Consider the following 10,000-nt stretch of genomic DNA (forward strand, 5'->3'; position numbering starts at 1 on the left):
CTCTCTACCCTTATTACCTTCATGGCTGTCAGTAAGAGGAGGAGAGCTGATGATACGAAGAGCCTTAGACTCAACTCTGTCCAGAAGAGCTGTGTGAGTGGAGCCTCCCCACACGTGATATGCATACTCCATACGAGGGCGGACAAGGCCCCTGTATATGGATAGCATCTGTGCTGGGGAAAAGAACTGGCAGAGACGATACGATGAAGCTGATTTAGTAAGAGAGGAAATGTGAAATTTCCAGTCGAGATTTTGAGTTAAGGATAGACCGAGGATGTTTAGTGTTGAAGGTGACAGCTGAGTGTTGTCGAAGAATAGGGGACAGATGTTTGGAAGAGTGAGTCAAATTGATAGGTGGAGAAATTGGGTTTTTGAGGCATTGAAGGACACAAGGTTCCTTTTACCCCAGTCAGAAATGATAGCAAGGTCTGAGGTTAAGCGTTCTGCAGCCTCCAGCCTGGAGTCATGTAATTCCTGTTGAGAGGGTCTTCTGTTGAAAGAAGTTGAATAATGCAGAGTGGAGTCGTCAGTGTATGAGCGGATCAAACAGTTTGTTATGGAAAGATCATTGATGAATAACAGGAATAGAGTGGGTGATAGAACAGAGCCTTGTGAAACACCACTGTGATAAGTTTAGGGGAAGAACAGTGACCGTCTACCACCGCAGAGATAGAACAGCCGGAAAGGAAACTGGAGATAAAGGAACAGAGAGAAGGATAGAATCCAAAAGAGTGCAGTTTAGAAAGCAAAGACTTGTGCCAGACTCTATCGAAGGTTTTCGATATGTCTAGCGCAACTGAGAAAGTTTCACCGAAACGGCTAAGAGAGGATGACCAAGAGTCAGTTAAGAGAGCAAGAAGATCGCCAGTAGAACGCCCCTTGCGGAGCCCATACTGGCGATCAGATAGAAGGTTAGAAGTGGAAAGGTGCTTTTGAATCTTCCGGTTAAGGATTGATTCAAAAGCTTTAGATAGACAGGAAAGTAAAGCTATAGGGCGGTAGTTTGAGGGATTGGAACGGTCACCCTTCTTAGGCACAGGTTGTATGAAGGCGAACTTCCTGCAGGAAGGAAAGGTAGATGTTGACAGGCAGAGGCGAAAGAGTTTGACCAGGCAGGGTGTTAGCTTAGAGGCACAGATTTTAAGGACAATAGGAGGCACTCCATCAGGTCCATAAGCCTACTGAAAGTTGAGGCCAGAGAGGGAATCTTAATAACAGGCATAAAGGAGTCAGAGTGGGGATGAGTAGGAGGAATATGCCCAAAATTGTGCAGAGAAAAGTGTAACAATCAGTTTATCTTCGCAGTCCTTACTTAGAGTTTAGAAACTTGGAGCCTCATAAAAGAACCAGAGAAAGAGCTAAAAAGTGAACAAAAAAATGGAGAAAAATGCTGCTTTACCATGACAGAGAGCAATCAACATGGATTCTGAGAAAGACAAAGGTTGAAGATGTTCTGATGTATAGGAACAAGACATGGGCTTGAGCAGGTCATGTCACATGTAGAACTAACTGATTAAAGATGGACAATCAGGACATGGGAGCAGCAACCCACAAATTGTAGCTGTCATGGCAGACAGAGAAAGGACCAAATTGAGAGATGAAATTAGAGCAATTGCAAGAGCAGTAGGGAGCACCTTAAGAGAGCGTTAGGGACAATGGGAAGTGCACTTCTACTGCAGTAGACTAGTAATGACTAAACATGATGATGGTGGTTAATGTCTCATATTAAGACTGCTTTTAGATGGCTGCCCCGAACAGAAAGTAAAGTGACAGGCAAGAGTGTAACTGTAAAGACAATTCTAACCTTCTCAATGGACTCCAGCAGAATTTCACCTTTTCTATTTTTCTGGCAAGTATTTTCTGATGTCTTGATCCAACTTTTCACCTGAAGGGCAACACCCACATTAGCAAGGCATGCCCTATATGATGGAGCATCAACTTAACCCGGTAGCTGCAGGGATCATGTTTCTTAAAGGCCCCTCCAAGCGAATTAATGAGAAAAAAATCATCACTCACGCAAACCATTTCATAATATATATCAACGCATTTTTGATCAGTTAATGCATCATCTATTTTGGGGGGTTTATATTATGGCAAGAATTTGGCCCATCGCTGGTACACGGTAAAGCCACAAATTTGGCCCGTCGCTGCTACCGGGTTAATTAAACAAAATTAGGTCAAATTATTCATGATTTTCCACAAATGTGTACAGATAAAACTAACCAGCAAACTTAATTAATAATAAATTTGCATATCAAACACATACTATTCTTACTTCCTTGAAAATGATGTGAAGAAAAAGAGGTCCATAGCAGAGTTGGGGAATGGCAAAATATTTGTATGAAGTCCTGAATCGATCAAGTATATATTCAAACACTGGATTACCACTGACTGTCCTTGTTAAATTTCTTTTCTGAACAAAGGGATCTGTAATGGGGAAGACATCAGGAAATCAGTCAGGTCTATCATTTACTTGTCAGCAGTTTTATACCAGCAAGTTTGACATTATAAACAGTATGGGCATTATGAACAGTATGGGCATTATGAACAGTATGGGCATTATGAACAGTATGGGCATTATAAACAGTATGGGCATTATGAACAGTATGGGCATTATAAACAGTACGGGCATTATGAACAGCAAACACTCACCTTCAATAGCAATCTTTTTACTCCAGGCTTTGTCTGTTTTATTCATGGGTTTTAAGCAGCGGATATTGATCACCAGTTCTGTCATTTTGAAGCCCATTGTGTAAAATTTAAACAATTCCAGCCAGAGTTTACCAACACTCTCAGTGTTCTTGCTCTTCCATTTATCACCGATGTCAGCTGCTCCTGAAAATTAAAAGTTCTATTTTTTTAAAAATTCATTTATAATGTGCACCTTCTCATATTTCTTTATGAGCAATCAATGGACAATGGACTTCACCACTATGGCTTGCCCTATAAAAGTACATTAGGACAGTGTGTGTTATCATAACTGTACTTCACCATCAAGACTTACACTCCTAAGTAAGGACAGGTGTTTGTAGCAACCAAGAGAAAGTAATGAATGAGGCACCTTGCTGAGTGACCAGCAGTGTTACGGTTACATTCCTGGCAGGTCTACAGTCACTCAAGACAACTAGCATGCTCTGCTTGTGGTCACATCAAATGTTCACACACAGAATATCATTGTGCTAATGATTAACAGATTTTCATGTTTCTGATAATATGGTAGATATAATAACAGATACATTCCCTGCCAAGATTCCTAAGATATGCAATATAAATTATTGTAATACACAAAATATTAAGCAAAAAGAAACACAAAATGAGATAAGACAATGTTTGGTGTGAGTCTTGATAAAAATTCAGATAAGCTTCAAACAATTCATAAATGATACTATCTTGCAGATTTTTATAATTCCTTTAACTTTAGAAGACTTTTTTTTCTAGTCTACAAAATAATGCTCATATTTGAATATACATTCTGGAAAAGAAAAAAAATAACCTCTCTCTGTGTGTGTATGTTTACCTAGTTGTATTTACCTAGTTGTGACATACGGGAAAAGAGCTACACTCGCGCTGTCCCATCTCCACATCCTCTCTTATCCAACCTATCCTTAAAATCATGAATGTTTCTTGCACAAACCACCTCCTCCTCCAGTCCACTCCATGGCTCAATGCTTCTGTTAGGGAAGCTAAACTTTTTCACATCTCGCCAACACGTGGTCGCTCTCAACCTCTTTCCATGTCCTCTCATTTCTCTCTCGTTCCACACACACAGGTCCTCTCTGTCCAAATGCTCATAGCTGGGCGTTATCGCGATAAGTTATCGCGATACTTTATCACTGATAACAAAATCGGATTATCGACCATCCGCTACTTATTTAAATATATATCGGTATCTTCGTTACTTTTGTAACCAAACTAGCGATAATTGCTACTTTTTTTCCGCCTCTCAGAAAAAAACGTTGTCTCCCTACTGCGCATGCGTGGCCCGGTGTTGTATGAAAAAACTTCGGGGTATGAAATATCTTCGGTGATGAGATTTCATACTTAGATCATGAAAATTAAAACACTAGGTTATTTTTTTTATGCTACTCAAAAATCAATATATCAAAGAGAAAAATCATTTAACTTTGCCCCCAAAATGATTATTCACTGCCTCAAATTTGATATTCTATATTCGTTTGTGACCATGCCATGACACTGAAGGCACCCGGTGTTGTGTTATTTGGTGTCCCATCGTCAAAAGCTGGCGCTTTTGTTTACAAACACTGGTCTCTCGTGAACTGCGCATGCTCAGACCATTCAGTGTAGACCTGTACAGTCTCACAATGCTTTTTTAACACATTAAGAGTTGCTGGAAAGCTGAATCAAACATACAGTACCACCATCCTCGCTGTTTCTAGAGCAGCGTACACTTTGTACATATAAATACAACTCGTACAGAGTGTCGTTCTAAAAACAGCGAGGATGGTGGTACTATGTCTGATTCAGCCTTCCAGCAACTCTTAATTACGGTTTAAAAGCTTTGTGAGACTGTACAGGTCTACGCTTGCTGGTCTGAGCATGCACCGTTGACGGTGGGGACGCCAAATAACACAACACCGGTTCAGGCATTTCTAGTTTATATCGGGTATCGGTTATCGGTTATCGCCTGTATTTGTGTCTCTAGTTAACGAATATCGGTTATCGCCGTTAAGGTTTTTCATTATCAGTTATCGGTTGTCGGGAATAAGGTTTTCTGTTATCGTGCCCAGCTATGCAAATGCTCCACTCCGCTCGCCACCCTGTGCACCGCTATCAGGTCTCCTCTTTTTCTTCTTCTCTCCAGGGTTGTGAGCCCCATGTTATTGAGTCTCCCCTCATAACTTCATAAGTCCGATCTCTAAGATCCGGTACCATCTTAGTTGCCACTCTCTGCACTCTTTCCAGCTTTCTTATGTTCTTCTTTTCGTGAGGAGACCAGACCACTGCTGCATACTTCAACCTTGGCCTTATCATTGTAACTATTATTTTCTTCATCATCTCCTCGTCCAAATACACAAATGCCATCCTTATGTTCCTCAGCAAATTCATAGTTTGTCCCGTTATCCTGTTGATGTGTTTGTCTGGTGACATGTTCTCTGAGACAGTCACTCCCAAATCTTTTTCTTCCACTCCTCTGCATATTATTTCACTTCCCATCTTATAGTCATATTCACATCTTCTACCACTCCTACCAAACTCTATTTTTTTACATTTCCCAAGATTGAACTCCATCTGCCATGTACCACTCCACTCCCATATTTTGTCCAGGTCCCTCTGCAATGCCTCACAGTCCTTCACATCATTCACTCGTCTCAATAGCTTTGCATCATCTGCAAACAAACTCACATAGCTGGTCACCCCGTCCACCATATCATTTATATAAACAGCAAACATTATTGGCGCCAGCACTGAACCTTGCGGGACCCCACTCCTCACTGGGCACCAGTTGGAAACCCTGTCCCTGATTATTGTCCTCATTTCCCTGTTAGTTAGGAAGTCCTCCAGCCACTTAATCAGTCCATCACCCACTCCACCCCTATTTTTAATTTTCCAAATTAGTCTTCTGTGCGGTACTTTGTCGAATGCCTTTTTCAAATCCAGGTACACTCCATCCCCCCAGCCTTCTCTCTCTTTTATTAAATCTGTCACCCTTGAGTAATAACATAACAAGTTGGTGACACAAGATCTCCATCTCCTGAATCCAAACTGGCAATCTGAGATAATTTTCTCACTTTCTTAAAAATCCAACCACCTGTTTTTAACTAGCCTCTCACATATCTTCGCAACCACACTAGTGAGTGATACCAGTCTGTAATTTAATAGGTCCTCTTTCTTTCTTCCGTTAAAAATTGGTGCTATGTTTGCTCTCTTTCAATCTTGGGGTACTCTTCCTTCACTCAGGGAGGCGCTCATTAAGGAGTGCAGTTTCTCTGCAAGTTGCTCACTACATTCTTTCAAGATCCACCCTGATGCTCCATCCGGCCCCGTCGCTTTTCTTACATCCAGCTTGTTCAAGCTTTCCTTGACCTCCTGCACCGTTAACTGTATCTCCTGCATAACCCTTCCTCTTTCCTGGCCCGGTGGTTGTACAAATTTGTCTTCCTTTGTGAAAACTCTATGGAAGCTGTTGTTCATCACTTCTGCCATCTCTGCTGGGTCTTCATATGCAGTTCCATCCATTTTCAGTTTATTGATTGTTTCTCTATTCTTTAATTTGTCGTTCACATGTCTATAGAATAGTTTGGGTTGGTCTTTGCACTTGTCTATTATATCTTTTTCATATATCCGTTTTTCTTCTCTTCTGATCTTTGTATATTCATTCCTTGCTTGTTTGAAATTGTTCCACGCGTTGATTCTTCCTCGTCTCCTCCATCCCTTCCAGGCTTCCTCCTTTCTTTTTCTAGCTGCCTCGCATCTTTTGTTAAACCTCTCCTTTTTACCAACATCCCTTTTGGTTACCTTAGGGACATATCTATTCTCGGCTTCTTTGTACAGCTTTAAAAACTCCTCCCACTTGTCTTGCGTACTCCTGGCTTTGTACAGCCCACTCCAATTTGCATTCTCAAAAAAAGTTCTCATATTAACAAAGTCTGCCTTACAGTAGTTTCTTCTCCCTATTTTATGATCCTCTTTTCGGTTGATCCTTCTCTTTTCTTTTACTTCAAATTCCACAATCGCATGGTCACTCTTAGCTATTGGGCAGTCTATTTTAATATTTTCTATTACTTCCAGTTCCTTGCTAAAAACCAGGTCTAATCTTGATGCCTCTCCTTTCCCGAATCTAGTATGTTCCTTAATCCATTGCGTCAGCACATGTTCCATTGCCAGTTGCAGGAGTCTTCCTCCCCACGACTCTTCTGTTCCCTGCGTCCGCCAATCCTCCCATTCTGCCTCTTTGCAATTAAAATCACCATCCAAAAGTGTGTGTGTGTGTGTGTGTGTGTGTGTTATTGCATGACTCACTCCTCTTATCCTAGCTGTTCTATGAAAGCAGTAATTATAACAAAATGTAACATAGAGTATCTAATCCAACAACAATAAATACATTGCTATCTAAGTGTTGCTATGGGTTTTACTTTTTCTTTCAATTATAGTTTCAGTGCAGGTGCCTTGCAGTCCCTCATAAAGAAGACCACAGTTAAACCCAGCCACATACTGCTTAATAATACCCAGTTTCAGATCTACAGTACCCTCTCAAGTTTCGCGCTATCCGAGTTTTGCGGTTAGTCCTAAATTCTTACCTTCCCGACTTTCGTGCATTATCACCCCGAGTTTCACGCTGCTTTGACACATACAGGTCATGTCTACTTACCATCATCGTCACGCACGCTAGCTTTCAAGGTAGTATCACACTGGACGTTTTCCTCTAAACAGAGAGAGAGAGAGAGAGAGAGAGAGGGGTCGTTTTGAAGCCACAGTTGAGGGCGGCTGCCTTATGATTGGCTGACAGTTCTGTAAACACGCTTGTGATTCGCTGGGAGTCCGATGACGTCATCGCCGACGCTCACCCTATCAGCGGCTTCACTGACTTGAGGCGATGCCACAATAGCCATTTTCGTCCAACTGTTGGGGCTACGGGCAACGCTCATACGCCCAACCGGGAGCGAGTTCACGGTTATCCGTAAGCTGGTGTCACACTGGGCTTTTTTCTTCCCACCGTTTTGGCGCCAGCTAGGGCAACCAGCAACTCCAACTTTTCCGGGTGTGCGTCACACACGGCCAAGGTCAGTTGCCCGTATCCACATCCACAATGTAAACAAAGCATTGCCCTGTATCAACTTGCCGTCGTCTGCTAAAGTAAGGGCTGCCGCGGCTTGTGCTGCCATTACCCAAGTTATGGACTTGTTGCTGCAGTTAAATGGAAGGAAGAAACAGTTGTGGGTGTGGCATGCCTGTGTTTACTCCATGCCAGTTCTCATTGTCACCAATGCGCGTGCGCGGCCAACCCACCCATCTTGACTCAACCACACAAACACATGGATCGAATAACAACACACACACACACACACACACACACACACACACACACACACCAGACTCATTAGGAACCATTGCAGATGTTTCTGACAAACAGAAATGACGTCACCATTTCTTGAGTGTGTTAGAACGTATTTGGCGAGTGGCTCACATGAACCAAACCAGGCTCTTGGCAAGAAGAGAGCAGTCGTCTTTAACACTGCTCTCTTCTTGCCATTGGGTATGTTTGGTTTGTATGAACCACTCACCAAATAAGTTCTAACACACTCTAGGAAATGGCAAAGCCATTTTTGTTTCTGAGAAACATCTGCCATGGCTCATGATGAGTCTGGTGTGTGTATATATGTGTGTGTGTGTGTGTGTGTGTTGTTACTCAATCCATGTGTTTATGTAATCAGAGTCTAGATGGGTGGGTTGACCGTTCACGCGCAGTGGTAACAATAAGGGCCACTTTCACAGTCATTTTGTTTGTTTTGATCGTTAGCAATGGCGGGGATCACCGCTATAGTATTTCCACATAAAACTGTCCGATGGGGTAGTGGCGGCTGCGGGATTAGCCTAGCCCCGCACCTTACCACACACACTCAACACCTCTCGCTTCCTCTGCAGCCGCCACTACCCCATAGGCCAGTTTCACAGGGAAATTATAGCGTCGATCGCCGCCATTGGTAACAATCAAAACAAATAAAATGACTGTGAAAGCGGCCCTATGAACTGGCACGGAAGAACCACGGACACGCCACACCCACAACAGCTTCTTCCTTCCATTTAACTGCAGCAACAAGTCCAGAACTTGGGTAATGGCAGCACAAGCCGTGAGAGCCCTTACTTTAGCAGACGACGCCATGTTGATACAGGGCAAGTGATTTGATTACATTGTGGATGTGGATACGGGCAACTGACCTTGGCCGTGTGTGACGCACACCCGGAAAAGTTGGATTTGCCGGTTGCCCAAGCTGCCGCCAACGCGGTGGGAAGAATAGGGCCCAGTGTGACACCAGGTTACGGACAACCGACAACTCGCTCCCTGATGGGCGCACGGGCGTTGCCAATAGCCACAACGGTTAGAGGAAAACGGCCAGTGTGACACAGCCTTAAGGCGGCGAGGCCGCTGACCAGGTGAGCGTCGGCAATGACGTCATCGGACTCCCAGCGAATAACAAGCGTGTTTTCAGAGCTCAGCCAATCGTAAGGCTTCATCTGTGGCTTTAAAACGACCCGTTCTCTCTTTCTGTTTTCTTCCTTTTTCCAGGGTACGTATTTTGGGATAACAAGGGAGTAAAGGAGGAAAAAAGTGAGCTCCGGGGGGCAGCATGAGCCAATTATAATGGCGCCACTATAAACAGTTGCCTGCACCATGATGGGCTCGGGGCCGACCATCAGGCCCGGATGGATAGTCTACCGGCGCCATAGCCCACATGTAATAAAAAAATAAATAAATAAATAAATATAAATAAAATCTCCACGGGTCGGAACAGATAAGCACTTTTTCAGTGTTTTCAATACCTCGAGTTTAGCGATCCTCGAGTTTAGCGATATACTTTCGGAGCAAGCGTAAACTTTGTCGTATATATATATATATATATATATATATATATATATATATATATATATATATATATATATATATATATATATATATATATATATATATATATATATATATATATATATATATATATATATATATATATATATATATATATATATATATATATATATATATATATATATATATATATATATATATAAACTAGGCTATAATTAAGGATAACCACTTGCTTGGGACACATTACCACAATATTTAACTCTTTCCATCCGCGAGGCAGACGTCGGCGGCACAGTTTGGAAAGAGTCAAGAGGAAATGGAAGAGGATTAATCTTCTTCTAAACCTCTCAATCCTCCTCTGAATTCCTCTTAATGCTCTTCCATTTCCTCTTAAGAGGTTTAGAAGAGGATTAAGAGGAAATGGACGAGGATAAAGAGGTTTAGAAGAGAACTAAC

General features: G+C 42.2%; 2 protein-coding genes across 2 annotated transcripts in view; one reads left to right on the plus strand and one right to left on the minus strand.

The window, feature by feature from the left end:
* Window positions 1-10,000, minus strand: part of LOC126997278 (terminal uridylyltransferase 7-like) — a gene marked incomplete in the record, with an annotated part of 169,407 nt that overhangs the window by 86,005 nt on the left and 73,402 nt on the right. Inside the window, 3 exon segments of the mRNA XM_050858270.1 lie at window positions 1,805-1,885; window positions 2,276-2,427; window positions 2,653-2,835. Coding sequence (XP_050714227.1) covers window positions 1,805-1,885; window positions 2,276-2,427; window positions 2,653-2,835 — 416 coding nt within the window.
* LOC126997279 (uncharacterized) overlaps window positions 1-10,000 on the plus strand; it is a 58,405-nt gene that overhangs the window by 25,247 nt on the left and 23,158 nt on the right. The gene's annotated exons all lie outside the window — the stretch shown is intronic.

Source organism: Eriocheir sinensis, chromosome 12, assembly GCF_024679095.1.
Source record: "Eriocheir sinensis breed Jianghai 21 chromosome 12, ASM2467909v1, whole genome shotgun sequence".
NCBI lineage: Eukaryota > Metazoa > Arthropoda > Malacostraca > Decapoda > Varunidae > Eriocheir > Eriocheir sinensis.